General features: G+C 47.7%; 2 protein-coding genes across 4 annotated transcripts in view; one reads left to right on the top strand and one right to left on the bottom strand.

Moving 5' to 3' along the window:
• vars1 (valyl-tRNA synthetase 1) overlaps positions 1 to 10,182 on the top strand; it is a 13,176-nt gene extending 2,994 nt beyond the window's left edge. The window contains exons 3-29 of one of the 3 annotated variants that reach the window (XM_019896140.1): positions 138 to 281; positions 354 to 561; positions 633 to 748; positions 1,254 to 1,329; positions 1,652 to 1,752; positions 1,936 to 2,063; positions 2,144 to 2,308; positions 2,384 to 2,465; positions 2,546 to 2,665; positions 3,062 to 3,170; positions 3,254 to 3,433; positions 3,771 to 3,895; positions 3,999 to 4,102; positions 4,824 to 4,982; positions 5,115 to 5,205; positions 5,281 to 5,386; positions 5,616 to 5,686; positions 6,383 to 6,508; positions 6,629 to 6,733; positions 7,010 to 7,157; positions 7,840 to 7,967; positions 8,224 to 8,379; positions 8,447 to 8,659; positions 8,729 to 8,840; positions 9,507 to 9,682; positions 9,793 to 9,942; positions 10,035 to 10,182. In XM_019896140.1, coding sequence (XP_019751699.1) covers positions 138 to 281; positions 354 to 561; positions 633 to 748; positions 1,254 to 1,329; positions 1,652 to 1,752; positions 1,936 to 2,063; positions 2,144 to 2,308; positions 2,384 to 2,465; positions 2,546 to 2,665; positions 3,062 to 3,170; positions 3,254 to 3,433; positions 3,771 to 3,895; positions 3,999 to 4,102; positions 4,824 to 4,982; positions 5,115 to 5,205; positions 5,281 to 5,386; positions 5,616 to 5,686; positions 6,383 to 6,508; positions 6,629 to 6,733; positions 7,010 to 7,157; positions 7,840 to 7,967; positions 8,224 to 8,379; positions 8,447 to 8,659; positions 8,729 to 8,840; positions 9,507 to 9,682; positions 9,793 to 9,942; positions 10,035 to 10,103 — 3,468 coding nt within the window. In that variant the 3' untranslated portion in view covers positions 10,104 to 10,182. Of the gene's footprint in view, positions 1 to 137; positions 282 to 353; positions 562 to 632; positions 749 to 1,253; positions 1,330 to 1,649; positions 1,753 to 1,935; positions 2,064 to 2,143; positions 2,309 to 2,383; positions 2,466 to 2,545; positions 2,666 to 3,061; positions 3,171 to 3,253; positions 3,434 to 3,770; positions 3,896 to 3,998; positions 4,103 to 4,823; positions 4,983 to 5,114; positions 5,206 to 5,280; positions 5,387 to 5,615; positions 5,687 to 6,382; positions 6,509 to 6,628; positions 6,734 to 7,009; positions 7,158 to 7,839; positions 7,968 to 8,125; positions 8,380 to 8,446; positions 8,660 to 8,728; positions 8,841 to 9,506; positions 9,683 to 9,792; positions 9,943 to 10,034 lie in introns of those variants that run through there. The other 2 variants (XM_019896142.1, XM_019896141.1) reach the window with 2 other exon arrangements.
• Positions 10,183 to 11,073: 891 nt separating this feature from the next.
• On the bottom strand, positions 11,074 to 18,064 carry abhd16a (abhydrolase domain containing 16A, phospholipase). The gene is made up of 20 exons (XM_019896159.1): positions 17,920 to 18,064; positions 17,184 to 17,240; positions 16,846 to 16,912; positions 16,237 to 16,323; positions 15,954 to 16,039; positions 15,808 to 15,881; positions 15,610 to 15,717; positions 15,425 to 15,539; positions 14,586 to 14,687; positions 14,432 to 14,495; positions 14,299 to 14,348; positions 14,046 to 14,169; positions 13,093 to 13,197; positions 12,950 to 13,013; positions 12,801 to 12,857; positions 12,638 to 12,700; positions 12,399 to 12,475; positions 12,105 to 12,203; positions 11,981 to 12,027; positions 11,074 to 11,381 (listed from the first exon to the last, which is right to left on the bottom strand). The coding sequence occupies exons 1-20, from the start codon at positions 18,019 to 18,021 to the stop codon at positions 11,295 to 11,297; spliced, it is 1,635 nt and encodes a 544-aa protein (XP_019751718.1). The 5' UTR covers positions 18,022 to 18,064; the 3' UTR covers positions 11,074 to 11,294.
• Between the last annotated feature and the right edge of the window lie 625 nt (positions 18,065 to 18,689).

Below are 18,689 nucleotides of genomic sequence, written 5' to 3' on the forward strand. Positions count from 1 at the left end.
GCTTTTTTTTTTTTTTTTTAGGAGGGCGGTATCAATTACGCACGTCAATTACTCGCAGATTGTCAATATTCGCAACAGGGCTATTTGTTTTTTTTCCCACCCCAAGTGATTTATTGACATTTCGTGTTACGCTTCAGCTCCAGCAGACTTCCCGTGTTGAGCTGTTGCGCATCCTGAAGGTTCTGGATAAGATGCTGGAGCCAAAAACCTACCTCGTGGGGGAGAGCGTCACCCTCGCCGACATGGCCGTGGCCTCGGCTCTTCTTCTGCCCTTCAAATACGTGCGTGTTCTCACGTCTCTCTGCGTTGGGCCGAATCCTCACTCTTACTCTTGTCTGCTATTACTCACGTAGGCTCTGGAGCCGTCCGACAGGGACGCGTTGACCAACGTGACCAGATGGTTCACCACCTGCATCAACCAGCCACACTTCATCAAAGTGCTGGGAAAAGTCACGCTTTGCGAAAAGATGGCGCCGGAGAAGACAAACGCAGAGGCCAAAGCTTGTTCTAATCCTTGCGCTGCCGCCGCCGCTGGTGACATGGCACAAGCGACGCCGAACGGTCGGCAAATGACTTTTGTACATTGCTCATTGTTGTTTTGAGACGAAATCTAGACGTCGGGACGATTTCAGGGCCGCCCAAGACGGAAGCGCAGCTGAAGAAAGAAGCAAAGAAGAGAGAAAAGCTGGAGAAGTTCCAACAGAAGAAGGAGATGGAGGCCAAGAAGAAGACGCAGCCAGTCACAGAGGTAAAACGTCTCTCAAGTTTGTGAGTGGAGCTCGGGGCGGGGGAGGCCAGATGTTGGTGCTCAAGGGCCACGTTTGAGTTTTTTTCAAACAGGCACATGGGCCGGGTTTTTTTAAGATTTATTTTTATTTTTATTTTTTTAATGTGTACTGTACAGTGGGTTTAATTCTCATTTCTTCAATACTTATTTAGTGCCAAGGACGTTTTTCGTGTTTTTTTGTTTTTTTTTGTAAAGAATCCAGGCATTCAATCCCAGGTATTTAAATCTATATTTTTTTACGTGGTAGAGTAAAGAAGAGTCTGAAAATTGGCACTGAATGTGGTAAGACTATAAAAAAATTCTTACGTATAAAATAGTTTTTTCCTACAATTTTTATTTTTACTGTATCCAATGAATTTATTTATCATTTATTTAATGACCGCATGTCGCATGTGTAAACTCTTAACGCAAGCATAATCAAAGGTGTGATTTACTCTATTCATTTCATCAAATGTTTTTTTTTTAGAAAAAGGCCAAACCTGAGAAGAAGGAGTTGGGGGTCATCTCGTACAATATTCCTACTCCTACCGGGGAGAAAAAAGGTGATTTTTATTTTCTTTCTTAACAGGCTATTCTTGGTTTCATTTAATTTCAGAATATAAAGACAGAATATTTTCTTTATTACCAACGCGTTAGAAAAATCTTACATATTTAAATTTTTTTGTGGGGCTGCAACAGAGCATGTAGTGGCATTGCCATTCATTTGATGCGCGGCCACAGATCGAATTAAATTCTTCAGTCAAGGTGCCGCTGTAGTTTTTCCATTTTAGCCCATCGGCAAGGAAGGAGCCGTTTGACATGAGGAATGTGAACTGGATTTTTAGCCCCAAGTGAATATTTCAACGTGTTCCCTGTGCCTCGCAGATGTCGTCAGTCCGCTCCCTGACTCGTACAGTCCTCAATATGTGGAGGCCGCTTGGTATCCCTGGTGGGAGAAGCAGGGATTTTTCAAGCCCGAATACGGGGTAAGCGCCGTCGCATGAGCTCAAGTCGTAACCCCTCGTAAACGCGCCGTCCGGGTGCTTCTTTCTCTGAATTGATGTCTTGTCCCCTCCGCTGGCGAAATACTTTTTCCTTGACTGCAAAATGCTGAAATGCGATCTACAAACACAGAACTGACTGTCATCCCGCGTCCTCCTTTTAACCAGAGGCAAAGTATTAGCGATCCCAACCCACAAGGCATCTTCATGATGTGCATCCCTCCGCCCAACGTGACCGGATCGCTCCACCTGGGACACGCCCTCACCAACGCCATTCAGGATTGCCTGACCAGATGGTTAGCGCGACGCTCCAAAGGCCGCCCGCGGCCGTGCCGGGGAAACGTCGAGCCTTGATCGTCTTCCCGTCTGCCTCCAGGCACAGGATGCGCGGCGAGACCACCCTGTGGAACCCGGGCTGCGACCACGCCGGCATCGCCACCCAGGTGGTGGTGGAGAAGAAGCTGATGAGGGACAAGGGCATGAGCCGCCACGACCTGGGCAGGGAAAAGTTCATCGAGGAAGTGTGGAAGTGGAAGAACGAGTGAGTGGCGCCTGGACGATGATGCTTTCCGTGGAGAAAGCGCCGTGTCTTGAGTTGGACTCTTTACGTCCGCAGAAAAGGAGACCGCATCTACCACCAGCTGAAGAAGCTGGGCTCCTCTCTGGACTGGGACCGAGCATGTTTTACCATGGACCCCGTGAGCCCCCCCCCAACTCATTCTACCAAAACCTGCCAAAACGTCCTCCTCAACCTCTTGTTTTGTTTTGCCCCCTCTAGAAACTTTCCTACGCGGTGCAGGAGGCGTTCATCCGCATGCACGACGAGGGGGTGATCTACAGGAGCAAGAGGCTGGTCAACTGGTCCTGCTCGCTCAACTCCGCCATCTCGGACATCGAGGTCAGTTGCCAAACCGGGCTGGGGTCGCATTGAGGGGTCCAACTCCCAACAAAGGAAGATATGAACAGACCAAAGCTCAGAGGAATGAGATGAAATGCTTCGAATGTACAACGCTAATCATATGTTTGAAAATGGCGTCACGTGTTGGCATCGCACTCCCCACCACGCCTTATCTACAAGGCGTTGGGGGGTAATGCAATTCAAATAAATGATTTGCTATTCGAAAAGTGCTTTCGTAAGGCTTACTCCAATAAATATCTTGCCTGCAATAGATCTTTGCTCCCCTCTGCAGTTGGACATCGAAACATTAAATCCAAAGCCGTGCCGGGCCCGACGCTTCGTGCATGCCGAATGTCGGTCGCGTTTGTTTGCGTGAAAGTGCTGCTCGCTTCGCAGGTGGACAAGAAGGAGCTGATGGGCCGAACGCTGCTGCCTGTGCCAGGCTACAAAGACAAAGTGGAGTTCGGCGTCTTGGTGTCCTTTGCCTACAAAGTGGACGGCTCAGGTAACGGCAGCAGAACGGTTGACGTTGACGATGTTGTTTCGTACGGTGACGCCGTCTTCGTCGCTTTGTTGAATCGCCTTCAGACGAGGAGGTGATCGTGGCCACCACTCGTATCGAGACCATGCTGGGCGACACGGCCGTGGCCGTGCACCCCGACGACTCCAGATACCGACACCTGAAGGGCAAGATGGTGGCGCACCCCTTTTGCGAGCGCAAGATGCCCGTTGTTTTTGACGACTTTGTGGACATGAGCTTTGGAACAGGTTAGAGAAAGCTTTCTGAGCTTCCACGGTGACCAAAGCAGAAGCAGCGCACACCGCAAGGGCTGCAACAGACAATTATTTGAATAATAGATTCATCTGTCTTCCTCTGTCCACGCCCCCCCCTTTTTTTTTTAAAATATCAATTAATCAATGCAATGGATTTTGAAAAATAGGTTTTCTTTCCCTTCTCTATATTAAAAATGCAACAAGATTGAATATTGATGGTGCAGAAAATGCACAAATGTAAATTAAGTTTGCAATGGAGGCTTGTTTCCATGTCTTTTTTTTTTTTTGCTGGATCGCATTCTCATCTCCCTGTGCAACATTTGCCCTTAAGGCGCCGTGAAAATCACGCCGGCTCACGACCACAACGACTACGAGGTGGGCGTGCGTCACGGCTTGCCCTTCGTCAACATCCTGGACGAGAACGGCCTGCTCATCAACGTGCCTCCTCCCTTCCTGGTACGCCGTCGTCGGAACGCGCCTGCGCCCAGACGCCGGCCGGTCCGGCTCGCTCGGGCAAATTTTTCTGGCTCACTTTGCTGTGCGCTTCTTCCCGACGCAGGGCATGAAGCGCTTTGAGGCCAGGAAAGCGGTGTTGGAGGCGCTTCAGGACAGGGGCCACTTCAGGGAGGTCAAAGACAACCCCATGGTGGTGCCCGTGTGCAGGTGATGGACGGACGCAGCCTGCCTGGATTTGGCTGCTTTTTGCAAATATATTCTTTTTTTTTTGGTGTGTGTGTGGCACCTCTTATGTTGGTTTGTGTACGTGTGTGTTGATTTTTATTTATCGATTTTAAAAAATCTTATTTGTAGGGTTTTTTGTTTTGGTGACTGTTTGATTTTTGTGTGTTTTCATATTTCTGGTGTTTTTTTAAATTTGTTTCTGTGTCCGTCTTTCTTTTTTGGTTGTGTTTGTCATTTGTTTGTATGTATTGGTTTTTGGTGTGTGTCTTTGTTTGGAGTTGTTTCTTTTTTTGTGTGGTTGTTTGGTGTGCATTTTTTTTTTGCATGTTTGTACATTTATTTTGGTTTGTTTTTTGTTTTGTTTTTTTGCATGTTTGTTTTTTCCTAAGTGTTTGTTGTACGTGTTCATTTTTGCCTGTGCATATTTCTTTTCTCACCTTTTGATTTTGTTGTATGTGTGTTTTGTGTATGTGCTTGTTTTTTGGTTTTGTGTTTGTTTCTGTTTGTTTTGTTTTTTTGTGTGTGTTTGGTTTGTTTCTTAATGTTACTTTGTGTATTTTTTGTGTCACTGTTTTTAATTTCTGTTTTGCCTATTTTTGTTGTATGTTTGTGTGTGTTTTTGTTTGGCTTTTTTTATGTGGCTTCTCTGATTGTGCGTGCGTGCGCGCGCTTAACTGTATTTGCGGTTTTTGCTTGCTTGTAGTCGCTCCAAGGACATTGTGGAGCCCCTGTTGAAGCCGCAATGGTACGTCAGCTGCACGGACATGGGCAAGCAGGCCGCGGACGCCGTCCGAGAGGGTCGCCTAAAAATCATCCCGGACCACCACCTCAAGACCTGGTTCAACTGGATGGACAACATAAGGCAAGAACTGATCAATACCCGTCCGTCTATTTGATGACGAGGGCGAGTCCGGCGTTCATAACCGTGACAATCTGGGCTTTTACCGACGCAAAAGTCCATTTTGTATCATATGTGCTCTTTGGCTCCTCCCAGGGACTGGTGCATCTCCCGGCAGCTGTGGTGGGGTCACCGCATCCCCGCTTACTTCATTACTGTCAACGATCCCTCCGTGAAACCGGGAGAGGTAAGATGCCCCATTGTCATTTCCTTTGCAGCGTTATTCATGAGGATGTCGCATTTGTTCTGTGCGCCCTTCAAGGACGTAGACGGCCATTACTGGGTGAGCGGGAGGACAGCGGAGGAGGCCAGAGAGAAGGCGGCAAAGCGCTTCAACGTGACCTCTGACAAAGTTGCACTCAGACAAGGTCACCCAAAGTGGAGCATTTATTTATTTATTTATTTACTTTTCACGGTTCCCATTTGCAAATTATCCAGCGAGACGTTCTGGGTTTGCAAATCTGTATGCGCCCTGCGATTGTGCCAAAGTCAGCCGGGATAGCTCACTCGCAACACTATTAAGCACTGTAGAAAGTGAACGAATGGGTTGCTGAAGTCGTTTTGAATAATTCAGAAGTTCTTGTTGTCGTGTTTCAGACGAGGATGTTCTGGACACTTGGTTCTCCTCTGGCATTTTCCCCTTTTCCATCTTCGGCTGGCCTAATGAGGTACAAACAACCAACTCGCCACAGCAGGAACAAGCGGAGAGTCGTTTGAGCCGCCAAACTTAAGTGCCAACGCCGGTTTAATTTCCCATGTAAATTGCCTCCACATTTAGATATTTCCTTTTTTTAAAGACGCGGGAGTTGCCTTTTCCTAGCAAGACGTGGCAACGTAGCGTACGTTTGACCAGACTTTGACATGCCTCAGCGACGTATCTTGCCCGATCAGCACTCCAAGATTTCTGACTTCCTCTTTGGTTTCAAAAGACAGTGACTGCAGGTGTTTTATAACACCAACCCTCTTTATTGCTGAAAATCACCCCCCCTTCCCCTTTTTTGTTGTTGTTTTGGTTTAGCTGCAGGAAAGCATTTGTTGAACTGATGTCATTTGGGGACATTGTTGGATCTGGCTGTGTGTCATCTGCATACCTGTGATCGCCAACACTGGCGTTCTGAAGCATTTAAACCAAAAGCAACATGTATAGACTAAACGGAATGGGTCCAAGGACTGACTCCTGAGGGACCCCACATGTCATGGCCATTCGATGAGATTCAAAACTTCACCGTCTGTACTACCATCCTGAAAATGCTCTCTCGACTTGTAAATCAGCACAAAACCCTGTGAAATGTGTCATAGGCTTGAGAAAGGCCGTCATCATCAGTCCCATTGAAGCCTCCTCCCACGTCGCCTCTTTTTTACAGACTCGGGACCTGAGTGTTTTCTACCCTGGCACCTTGCTAGAGACGGGTCACGATATCCTATTCTTCTGGGTGGCTCGCATGGTCATGATGGGCCTCAAACTGACCGGCAAGCTGCCCTTTAAAGAGGTGAGATGAGTCACCAAGTGAAGGGGGGGTCAGGGTGGGGGGCGTTTTGAGGATGACACCTGTTAGCCTAATTGACACCCAAACAACAGCAACAACTAGAAGTGATGTAATTGTGCACAGGTTTATCTGCACGCCGTCGTGAGGGACGCCCACGGAAGGAAGATGAGCAAATCTCTGGGCAACGTCATCGACCCTCTTGATGTCATTACTGGGATCTCCCTGGAGGTGAATCCTGATCGCTCCTTGATGCGTATCTCACACACGCAGACGCGCGCGCACACACATTCTTTTGTTCCTCACATTGCTCCCTCGAGCTCCTGCCGTAAGCTTAATAAGCAACCAAAGAGCTTTTATTGAAGGCATCCATCATGAATTGACTAGCCTTGAGGCCTGGTGATGACAGAGCAGGCCACCAGAGGGCACTGCAGCACTTCTTGCACTTGTTGCGCACCTGGATTGTTGTGTTGCTAAGCGCCTCTTTACTCCCCCCCTCGCCTCCAGGGTCTGCACGCGCAGCTCACATTCAGTAACTTGGACCCAGTGGAGGTGGAGCGAGCCAAGCAGGGCCAGAAGTCAGACTACCCCAACGGCATCCCGGAATGCGGCACAGACGCCCTCCGATTCGCCCTGTGCGCATACACCAGCCAAGGTGAACAAGCGAAGCAAACATTTGGACCGACGCTACATCGAATCTGGCCTTTGATTCGACGCAACTGCGCTACGGTGCTAATTCAAAACTAGGATTCGAGCCAGCGTTGAAAACCGATCAGTGAACCATTTTCAGACTTTTTGGCGTTGTGAGAAAAGCTGTGACTGTTGCCGCACCACATTTTACCGAGAGAAATACAAAACATCTCACAATGTTCAGGTTTCATCCGTGGCGTCCGTGTCAAGAGCGAGCCTGCTAGCATTTTTGGTACAGAAAACCGCGCCCGGTTCTTGCTTTGACATTGCTATGCTCAGGGATCCTGGTGAAAGTAAGCAATTTTAAACTAAAAAGGGAAACAACTTTTCAAAAGCGGTTGCCAAAATGTGCCAGTGTACTCTACAGATAAATAGTTTTCTCATGAGTGAATGTGAGACTTTGTAAAGTGCTTTGGGCACCATATTTCTTACATTTTAGCGAAATTAGGATTTGTCATTGATTGGACCATGAAGTGCAAGGAGTAAGTAACCATTTGATGCCATTCAGAAATCATTCGATACTGTTAACATGAAAGGTGAATCCAAATTCGAAGGGCGATTATGATGTGTGGTTCTTTTGTCATTTTGATCAGTTTAGTACAAAGCCCCAAAATGTTCAAAATTGCTATTGCGCGCGTGCGTTTCAGGCAGGGACATCAACCTGGACGTCAATCGCATCCTGGGTTACCGTCACTTCTGCAACAAGCTGTGGAACGCCGTCAAGTTTGCCATGAAGACACTGGGGGACAATTTTGTGCCCTCAGAGAAAGCCCAGGTGAGTGCGGCTGACATTTAGCATCTCCCAGTTCGTTTGTTTGACGTCACATGATGTGCTTCTGGGTGACAATAACGCAATGTATGCAAATGGATTGTCCTAAAAATTGAAATACAATTAAAGTGTACTTAGGCAATGATTCTTTCACATACCACCAGGGGGAGCCCAAGTGCCAACACTTTGGAAAGCACCACATCCAGAGCATCATAGAACAAAACGAAAAGGCGGATGTGCTCTTCTTGTTTGTTTGCGGCAGATGTGCGGCGAGGAGAGCGTAGCCGACCGCTGGATTCTGTCCAGGCTGAGCGCCGCCGTCGGTCTGTGCGACGCCGGCTTCAAGGCATACGACTTCCCCGCCATCACCACCGCCATCTACAACTTTTGGCTCTACGAGCTCTGCGACGTCTACCTGGTACGGACGTTGAGCGTTCGTCATCGTAACAACCGCGTTGACGTCGCCTTTTTTTTTGCTAGCGCAGGAGAGCGTGAAGCCCGTCTTCAGCAAGGAGGGAGACGAGAAGCAGGCCGGCGTGTGCAGGCAGACCTTGTACACGTGCTTGGATGTGGGCTTGCGCCTGCTCTCACCCATCATGCCTTTTGTCACGGAGGAGCTCTACCAGAGGTTGCCGCGGCGACGGCCTCAGCTCGATGCACCTAGCATCTGTGTCACGCCGTACCCCGACGCTCAAGAGGTGAGTAGAAAAAAAAGCACATTTGGTGAGGAGGTGCGGGTTGACTTGAGTTGCTTCTTGTGTTTGCAGTTCTGCTGGAACAGCGACGAGGTGGACCGCAACATGGACTTTGTCATGAACGTGGTCAAGACCATCCGCTCGCTCAGGGCTGACTACAACTTGACCAAGACTCGAGCGGACTGTAAGCGGACGCGCACTCGCACGCCATCCGCATATTAAAAATGTGGCGGGTTTGAACAAATGGTAAATCGGGTGAGGTGGCACATGATGGATGTCCGAAGGGCAGCAGGAGAGTGTGGAACACAATGAGCACATGTGAGTGTTGATTTCTGTAAAAGGAATGTTCGAGCTCTTTTAGAAAAAGCACCTAAAAGCTTTTAGTGACTCACTCTGTCAAGCGTACCAAATCAAATTATATGTAAATGACAACAGAGAACAGGAAGTGCATCTTGGCGTGGGAAATAGACTTGGACATCTCCAGTGACTTGAGCTCCATTTGCTACCACAGATGCAGCTCATCTTGTGACATTTTTGCGCCATCTCGCCCACTATTAGTCCAAATCATGAAAAGGTCTTGTTTTGAATCAAAAATTGATTTAAAATCGAAATGTGAGTCTAAAAATTGGAATCGAATCGCCAGGCAAAAGGAATACTCGCACCACCGGTGTTACGAAGTCGGAATGAAGGCGAAAACTGTCCTGGGGAGGAAGTTCTCTAAAATAGCCAATTTTTAGCTATTGCGTGCGAGTCTGTAGCATATCCATGACGTCATAGGCCGTTCACGGCATCTTGTTGTGCTCCCTTGAACAAGCGCCTCTTCCATCCACTCTGTGCGCGCCTGTGCCAGGTTACCTTCAGTGCGCGGACGCCGCCACCGTCTCCCTGGTGCAGACATCCAACGTCCAGATCCAAACTCTGTCGTACAGTCAGGCTGTCATCCCCCTAAGTGCTGAGCAGGTGGTGCCGGCGGGCTGCGCTGTGGCCATCGCGTCCGACCGATGCACCGTCAACCTCATGATCAAGGTGACGCGTCCCCCATCGCTAACATCGCCATACGACGTGGCCGGTCTGTGCCAGTGAGGTTGTGTGTGCGTGGAACCGAGAGGTGGTCATGTTGTTGTTGTTGTTGTCAGGGTCTGATCGACGTGGACAAAGAATTGTCCAAGCTGCAGGCGAAGAAAGGCGAGCTGACCAAGCTGATGGAGAAGCTGCACGACAAGATGGCCACCGGCGACTACAGGGACAAGGTGCCGCTCAAGGTGCAGCAGCAGGACGGCGAAAAGGTGACAACAGCAAACACCTTTTTTATTGGGGGGGGGGGGTGTCCTCGTTCAAGGGTGTCAGCCACTAACGAGCGCTTGTTACCTCGTTTCAGCTGAGACAAAGTCAGACGGAGCTGGACAAAGTCCAAGAAGCCATGGACAACTTTAGCAAGATGAAATAACGCGTCATCGTCATCGTCAAAATCATCATCATGTTGAGTTGTGAGTTTTTATTCCAAGTGTTGTCAAAAAAATTGGATTTAAAAAAAAACACTAGTCAATGTCGAATCTTTTTGTGTTTATTAACCTCTCCACAAACGACTCGCTTTTCAACAGAGGCTTTCCGACTAGGGTTAGGGTTTCAATCTTGGGTTCCACAGAAAGGTAGGAGACTCGGCTAAGGGTTTCAAAGTATGATTTCAAATTAGGGTTACGGTTTCAAAATAGGGTTTTGAACTAGGGTGAGGGTTTCAAAATAGGGTTTTAGGTTAGGGTATGGGTTTCAAACTGGGGTTCGGCTTTCAAATTAGTGTTAAGGTTTCAAAGCAGGATTAGGGTTTCAAAGTAGGCCTTTGAACTGAGGTTGGGGCTTCAAAATAGCGTTTTAAACTAAGGCTCCGGTTTCAAACTAGGGTTGGGGTTACAGAGTAGGGTTTCAAACTAGTCTTAAGGTGTCAAAGTAGGGTTTTCAAGCAAGGGTTAGGGTTTCAAAGTAGAATTAAAACTAGGGTTCAGATTTTAAACTGGGGTTCAGATTTCAACATAGGTCTCAAATTTGGATCAGGGTTTTGAAAACCCAAAGTGTAGTTTCGAACCAGTCTGAGTCTGAAACCCCACTTTGGGTTTCAAAAACCCTAAACAAAGTTTGAAACAGGAACCCTATTTTAAAGGAAGTCCCATTTTTCCAGCCTGAGGGCTGGAGATGATGAACTCTCCCAAAGAAATGAAACTGCAAGACACTAAAAACATTCAGTGACCAAAATGTTGCCAGGTTAAAATATTATGTTTAATATTTTACTTTTTCCTATTCTGTGGCTCGGAGGTGCTATAATGGAATCCGTTCCTCTCATGAGATACTTACCAACAACTGTTGTGCTTTTCTGCAGAAACTGATCAATATTTAAACGCCCCCAAAACTACAGAAGAGATGAGTCCCCGATTGAAAGACTTTTATTCAGCTCATTTGACAGGACAACAGAATAATTCCATTTGTAATCCCAAACCGTATCTGAGGATGGAAAATGTGCACTTATTAAAAATGTCATGATTTAGTTGTTTTGTGGGCAACCAGAACAGCAGCACTACACTTAAATAAAACAAAACAAGTCACGAAATCGTGCCGAGGGGGACGCCATTTTGACCGGCCCTCTCCCCTAATACAGCTCCCATGGGAGGTGGAACTCAGAGGCGGGAAGCGGTGTGCAGTGCGTCGTTTCAAAGTTTCTCATGTGTTTGCGAGCCTTCCGGAGGGGATGGGGGGGATAGGGAGGGGGGAGAAACAACAAATTATTTTCCACTTCTCACTTTTTTTTTCCTCAACTGTAAGTGAACGGATGGAGGAGAAGCGCAGTGCGAGCCATAATTGATGGCGTGCCGCTCCTTTCATGTTAAATGACTTCAATAAGCCAGGCCGGCTGCCATGGAAATATATTACAGCAGTCAGGAGAGCCCGGAGCACAGGTGAGATGGTTACCATGGTGACAGAGGGGATTAAAATGATATATATTAAAAAAAAAAGGCTTCTCTGTGTGGAAGTGCCTCTTGAAGACACAGCAGACAATTTGGTGGTTGTGCAATACGCTTGCTCCCGTGCTACAACAGTGGCAGAGACTAAATTTGACTTAGCGAAGGAGAGCGTCGCAGCGAAGGAGAGCGTCGCACACGCAGCCACTCGAGTTTAGTGCAAAAAAAACAAAGTGGGAAAGTAATTCAAATATTTCAGACAAAAAAAATAGTTTCTAAATCTTCGAGATACAAATGTATTTGTATATTTTCCTTGCATCCTCTTTTCCAATTCCATGTGCACACATCACTTGAAGGCACGTGTGATTTTTCTTACCAGGAAGAGAGCCAGCTGTTGCTTCTCTCGGATAGTCATGCGCTCACCTGGTGATGACACATGCAGAGACAGTGTCACCTGTCTGGCCGAATGAGGGGCAGGAGGACGATGAAAACGCTCTCACCATAATTCCAGGGAAACTTGACGTCCGCGTCGCTGCCGTACGACAGCAAAACGGACGTGCACCAGTCGTCGTCCACCTGGTAGCCGCTGTATACGGACGCTACGCGCAGACAAATCACATACGGATGAGCTTGTTTCATCCTGTTAGCGAGTTAGCATCTGTTGCGACAGTCCATTCGTTTTCTTTGCCGCTCGTTTATTTTTTGGATGCAATTTCACTGTCGACCACGAGATGTGTGGGGGGGGGGGGGGGGGGGGGGGGGGGACACCGTGAATGAAAAGAGCCGTTCGTTACCTTCCTCTCCGTGGGTGGAGGCACGCAGCCATTGTCGGACCACGTCCAACCCTTCCAAGGTCATTATTTTGGGATACCTGGCAAGGTCACATGCACGTTAGCAGCCGCGGGCCCCTTTCAGAAGAAGACGCGCGGCCGTTGCGCAGCCACAGCAAAATGGTCCGAGCGAAGGCCGCTAACAGGAAACGCTGCCAAGCGTGCGTGCATAAGGCCGCACGGAGGCGGCGGCGAGCGCAGACCTGAACTGCAGCAGATTGAGCAAGAGGTTGTTTCCTCGGTTGGACGCGACGTCAACGGGACTCCTGCAAAGCAAAAGAAAAAAAAAAGTTACCTGCAAAATTTAAGCCAGTGTATCATCTTATAACCCGAAACAAAGGAGGGAATATTCAGAGTGAGCCTTACGTGGTGGTGATGATCTCATCTCTGGTTCTGCGCACGAGCAGCACGGGCCCCTGGTATCTGAGCGAAGGCAAGCGCACAAGGTGGCACCCAGCTCGAGAGACGCCTTCCCGCACGTGCGCCCGAGTTAAAACGACTCTTGTCGGACTCACTTGAGAAGCTGCTCGGAAACGTTGAGGTTGATGTACTGCCGCACCGTGTAATGAACCAGCGGTCCTGGCGGCGAAAGCGCAGACGCGTGAGCGCGCGCCGAGGCCAACGGGCGGCAAAAAAATCGACCTGTGGAAGCACTCACTCCAGCTTTCGGGCATGACCTTGAGGGCCAGAGGTAGAAGGTCATCGAAAGAAGCATCCAGCACCACCGCCTTGATTTCGGGGTATGACATCACCGCCCAACTGGCTATACAGAGAAAGGAGGGAGGGCGGGTTGAACGATTTTTTTTTTTGGGCGGGAGGGGGGGGGGGGGGTTTTATTTTTTTTTTTTTGGGGGGGGGGGGGGGGGGGGGGGGGAATCTAATTGGACTCTCTTTGAGGTATTTTGCCTTTCAACAGGCACATGAGGTCCAGCGAGTTAAAACCTGAACTCGGAGCAAAATGGAGCGAGAAGCGCGTGTCTAATCGACATGGCGAAGCACCACCGGCGTGGTACTCGTACTTTAACTTCGCTTTCATTTGCAAGCGGTGGATCTCGGTCCGTGAAAAGATCGAAACGCTGCAGCGAAGCAGATGCCGTTCTGTGAAAGTGAATTCAGGAAAACTTGTTTTTATTGTACAGTGCTAATTCAAAAAAAGTTTTTGTGGAGGCTGCATAGGATTACAGTGGACCCTCGAACGCCATGGTTTGGCATTTTCGAGTTGGAATGATTTCAATTGGTGAAGAGATTGAATTTTGATATGCTTTTTTTCTTCTTTTTTTGCTGGTGAAAATTACGGGGAAAATTGGCATTTTCTGAATGTGAAAATTTGTAGTCTGGATTTCCCCAATCATAACACTGGTCAACAGACCGTATTTTGCGAAACTCAAAAACACCAAAAAAATGAAAATTCCTCAAAAACCTGATGTACAACAACAACAAAAAGTGGACATTTTTGAAATCTGCGTGCTAACTCCTTTTCGGGACGCATAAAGCCATCCCTGATTAAAATGTGCTGTTGCCCAGTGTCATCGGAACGGTTGACAAATCGGATAAAAACTCCAACAATGACCAAAGCGCTAACGATACGCTGCAAACGCGACGCTGCGCTACCTGTGAATCCGCCGATGGACCAGGCGTAAATGACGATGTCGGGGAGCTGAAAGCCCAGCTTGTGCACGGCAAACTGGATGACCACGTCCATGGCGTTGGCTTCATTCTGTGGGAAGGGAACCCCCTGCAACACGCCAGGACAAACGCGCCTTTTGTGATTCGTACTTTCTTTCCATTCCCTCTGCCGATCCCCGCTTGCCAAAACGCCAACGCGCCTCCGCCGGTTGTTCAAATTAAAGGACAACGCTTTTACCGTGCTGCCTCCGAAGCCCGGATGGTTCCAGCCCAGGACGGAGTAGCCGCCTGCGGAACGCATCAAACGCAACACGGTTCGCTCTGCTGCAAAAAACGGAGAATTGTGGACGCGCGCGAGGACGAGTTCTCACCCTCCAGTGGGGTGTTCATACACCCCACCTCGTAGAAGCCGGCGTTGCCCTCGCAGCAGATGACCTGGGGGAGGCGGGAAACGCATACATAACTCACCACACACATTCTCACTTACACACACGCACACACAATGTCAGACACCCAGTGATTTACCAGCGTGTGGGCCTTGGACCCGCCGTGTCTCCTGCGGTCCACAAACATGGTATCGATCTCGTTGCCGTCGCAGGCCACCAGCTTGTTCCTCTGGCCGTCAAACTGCGAGTCATATTTTCCCACTCGGTTTAGTTTTATGACAACACTAACGAGTCGGGTTGTCCGGATTCAATCATGGGATTTGGGGCTGATCGGTACCGATCGGATTTCTAAGTTTTTCGTTTTGTTTGTTTTTCTGGCTGGAGCAAACAGAGAGGCCTGCAAAGCATTTCCAAAAAGTGAATATAGTGCAGTGGCTCTTAACCTGGGTTCGGTGAATTGGTCTCAGGCGTTCAATGGAGCCTCTGCCATGGAGGTTAAGACACATCCAACTCAAGTTGTCAATTAGTTATGACACGCCCGCTTGGCCATCACTGGCTGCAGATGATCACGTGGCATTGCTTGTCCAATCAGTTCGGTGGGAAATTTAGTTCGCTCAGTCGTCAACGTGTGTCGTGATAGTACGTCGTAATATAAAAAAAAAAAAAAAAAACGTATACTTATGTCTTGAAATTTCATTTACTTTTTTCTGTTTTTAATAAATGTATTTTTTTTCAATGTCTTGAATTTGGAAAAAAAAAAATCATATTTTTAATTTTCACAAATTCAGGATTCGGTGCAAATGCATTTGAACTGGTTGGGTTCGGTACCTCAAACAAGGTTCAGAACCACTGGTATAGTGTCTGAAAAAAAAAATGGTTGAGACATGGCTCAAGCAGTCATTTCCAGTCGACCTCAAGTAAACACCACCAGATTCTAAAAAGATTGGCTGATGAGATGAGATGGCGTGCGCTCGTTACCTCCTCGATGAGCTTGGCCTGGCCTTGCTCCAGCATGGGCCTCATGGCTTTTTGCAGCAGTCCCACCGAGCCCGGATAGAGCATCCTCCTCCCGAAGGAGTGCACGATGAGGTAACTGGGGCAAAGCCGAACGGCGAGTGAGTCTGCGCAAAGCGTCGCGAGCGAGGTGAGGAAGCCGAACACACCTGACGACGTGGCAGAGCAGAGCGCGTACGGAGCGCAGCGCGCTGTCCGCCGCCCCCCTCGGGCGGGGCTGGTGCTTTAGCAGCGACACGCCGGCCTTGCTGGACTTCCTGTGGTGCAAATCAAAAGAGAGTGAGACGTGTCCCGCTACGGGTCTGGGGAAAGAAGTGGTATCGAAGATCCCGACTCCACACACTTACGGGTTGCTGACTTCGGTCCAGCTGAAATCAGCAGGCCAGTGAGAGAAGTCAAAGTTGTAGCATCTCAGCTTCTTCTACAAGAACGGGAAACAGGAAATGGAGACATTTTTCTTCTCAATCCCCGGCCGAAAACGGCACGAGCTCACCTTGTTGTCCGGCGAGTGATTCTTCTTGGCCTCCTCCAAAACGGAAACAAACTCCAGGTACTGAGCGTTCTTCCATCTTCCCCAGCCTTGAGGGAGGGAAACAAGAACGTGACACGGTTGCACCTCCTGAGAGTCCAAGAGTGGTATGGCATCCTTTTTCAAGGCGACGTATCAGGGTATTTTTTCGGTCTATCTGGCACGCCTACCCGTCCGTGCGACTACTGTTCGCTAACACCATGAAACGATCCGTTGGCATAGGCCGTGTACATTTGTGCGACCTCACCTCGGAGACACGCCACGCCGAGGAGACACAGCAACGTCGTCGCCACGTACTGACTCAATGGCGCCAACTTACTGCTGCAGATGTAGCCTAAAACACACGCGCACACAAATATATTATTGTTTATCGATGAGCCTCATGGGAGGGAGCGGGGTTCGTGTTGACTATTTAAAATACTGAAAATGTGTCTATGTAACATGTTACAAATGACCGTGCACATGCTAGATCAAGGTGTTGCTTGTGTTTTTTTTTAAGTGCTTTGCCGCAATTTTGTGGCCATTTATAGAAAATTCTAAACTCCTTTCAGGAATTGTGTTGATGAGGGATGTAACGATATCCAAACGTCACGATATGATATTAAGACGATATGAACATCACAATCAGATTATTGTCACAATATTGCAGGCATATCGGCGATCTCTTGTATCACAGTTCAGAATTTCAAAATGTTGCTCCAAAATGTTAGCCTGTTTTGAATGATTGCCACAGTTTGACCCTGAAACTGATCCCCCCCCTATTTACATTATTTACTATTGGAAATGCAAACATATTTAAAATAAATAGATAAAAATTACATAAAGTCATTTCTCGAAACAAGTCCCTTTTTCTTACCTTTTCCATACAGATAGCAAACTAGTAAGGGAGAGCTGCAGTAGGACAGATACCACATAGCTGAAGCCTGGTGGAAGGACACAAAAACACATGATGCAGCATCATCGTCATCATCATCATCATCATGGGCTTTATTGAAAAACAAGAACATATACACGATGAAATTCAATTGAAAGAAAAGTGGAAAAAAAAACTATTCAGGAAAACACAACCCCCCCCCCCAGAAATAAATATATTTTTTTTCCCTCCCTCAAATGTCATCGTGTCACTTTTGTTTTGAGGGAGACCCAAATATTGCACACCAAATAATATAATCTGACAATACAGTTGATACCGACCCAACCGAGAATGCTGTCGGTGTGTTTCTCCAAACTCCCAGACTGGTAGTTCCATCCCTGTACAAAGTGAAAAAAAACCCAAAAAACTAAACAATCACGATACAAACACCATTGTTGTTCATCTTATCTAAATCGACAAAGCCTTGCACCCGAATCGTGGAATTAATTTTTCGTCAGAGCTGCCTCCTCAATTAACATTTGAGTAAAAGCAGAATAAAAACACATTTGCCTAGACGAGAAGCCCAGGAAGAGCCGGTTGCTCTTTTGGGTTGATTTCCGTCCCATTTGATTTTTTTTTTAATTGTAAAATGTTGCGTATTTTATACATTTATGACTGCATTTAACTATTTGTCGCACTTCGTGTGTCATTTCCCTAAAAAGTGCGACTCAACTAAAAAGTGCAGCTACTCACCACCCGTCATGAAGAACCGGAACTATTTTGCACATCCCGCTAACGTTAACATGAGCAGACGGATGTCATCGAGATTGAATGAAATTGTGAAAAGCAGTAAAACGTCACACGCAAATAAGGAAAATGCAACATGTCCTTCGTTTCATTCATTATATGAACTCGTAATCGTCTTATTGAAATGTCAGGTAGTGCTCATTGAGAAACATTTGACAATTACCGCAGGTAGCGGCCCAGAGCGACATGTTCCGCTACCAGCCACTAAACGCTTCCAATTGCTCAGTCAACCGCGTCAAAACGAAGGAGGAAAGGCGTGCATGCTCCTACCGTCCTGACCAGTCGTCCATCGGGCCAAATCTGGTCCGGGCGGCGATGAATTCTTTTCAGGTGAGGTCCGAAAACACAACGAAGCCACAACCGGGCGGCCATACTTCCTGGATAAAGACGGAAGCCCGCGATGGCCAAACATGTCCTACCGCGAACACGGGCATGAGTTGGACCGTTTCATCCGTTTGAGTGGTTTGTAGCAAACCCAGCAGGACAAGGCTAAAGCGTACGAATGTTCCACAAAGGTTTTTATTAATTACACATGCATTGTTTCCATTGTGGATACACCGTAAGAGCTATAGCGTGAAAGAGACACTAACAAACACAAACGAGAGGCCTTAAAAGCAGGTAAATCGTCCTTCAACACAACTTTCGTTGGAAAAAGTGAGCTCGAACAGAAAGCCGGCGGCACTACGCAATCACCTACAGGAGGTCATCATAAACTGCAATGTAAATAACATACAAAAACACCTTTCGACGGCCAAGTCACATCATGAGAAATAACAAGGAAACATATCGAACTACACCAGTGGTGTCAAACATACGGCCCGCGGGCCGGAACCGGCCCGCAAGTAGGTTCAATCAGGCCCGCAGGATAATGTAAAAGTGAAAAAAATGCATTAAAGACACAGAATTAATATTTTTAATCAGGTGCAATTCATTGAGTATCCGCAAGGGGACACTGTTTTGATCAGAGAAGAAGACAACAGCAGCCTCAGTCTGTCACTGAGACAGACCCATGACAGCAGACGCTATCAATAGCACTCTCA

This window comes from Hippocampus comes, unplaced genomic scaffold (assembly GCF_001891065.2).
Source record: "Hippocampus comes isolate QL1 unplaced genomic scaffold, H_comes_QL1_v1.1 scaffold55, whole genome shotgun sequence".
In the NCBI taxonomy this organism is placed as follows: domain Eukaryota; kingdom Metazoa; phylum Chordata; class Actinopteri; order Syngnathiformes; family Syngnathidae; genus Hippocampus; species Hippocampus comes.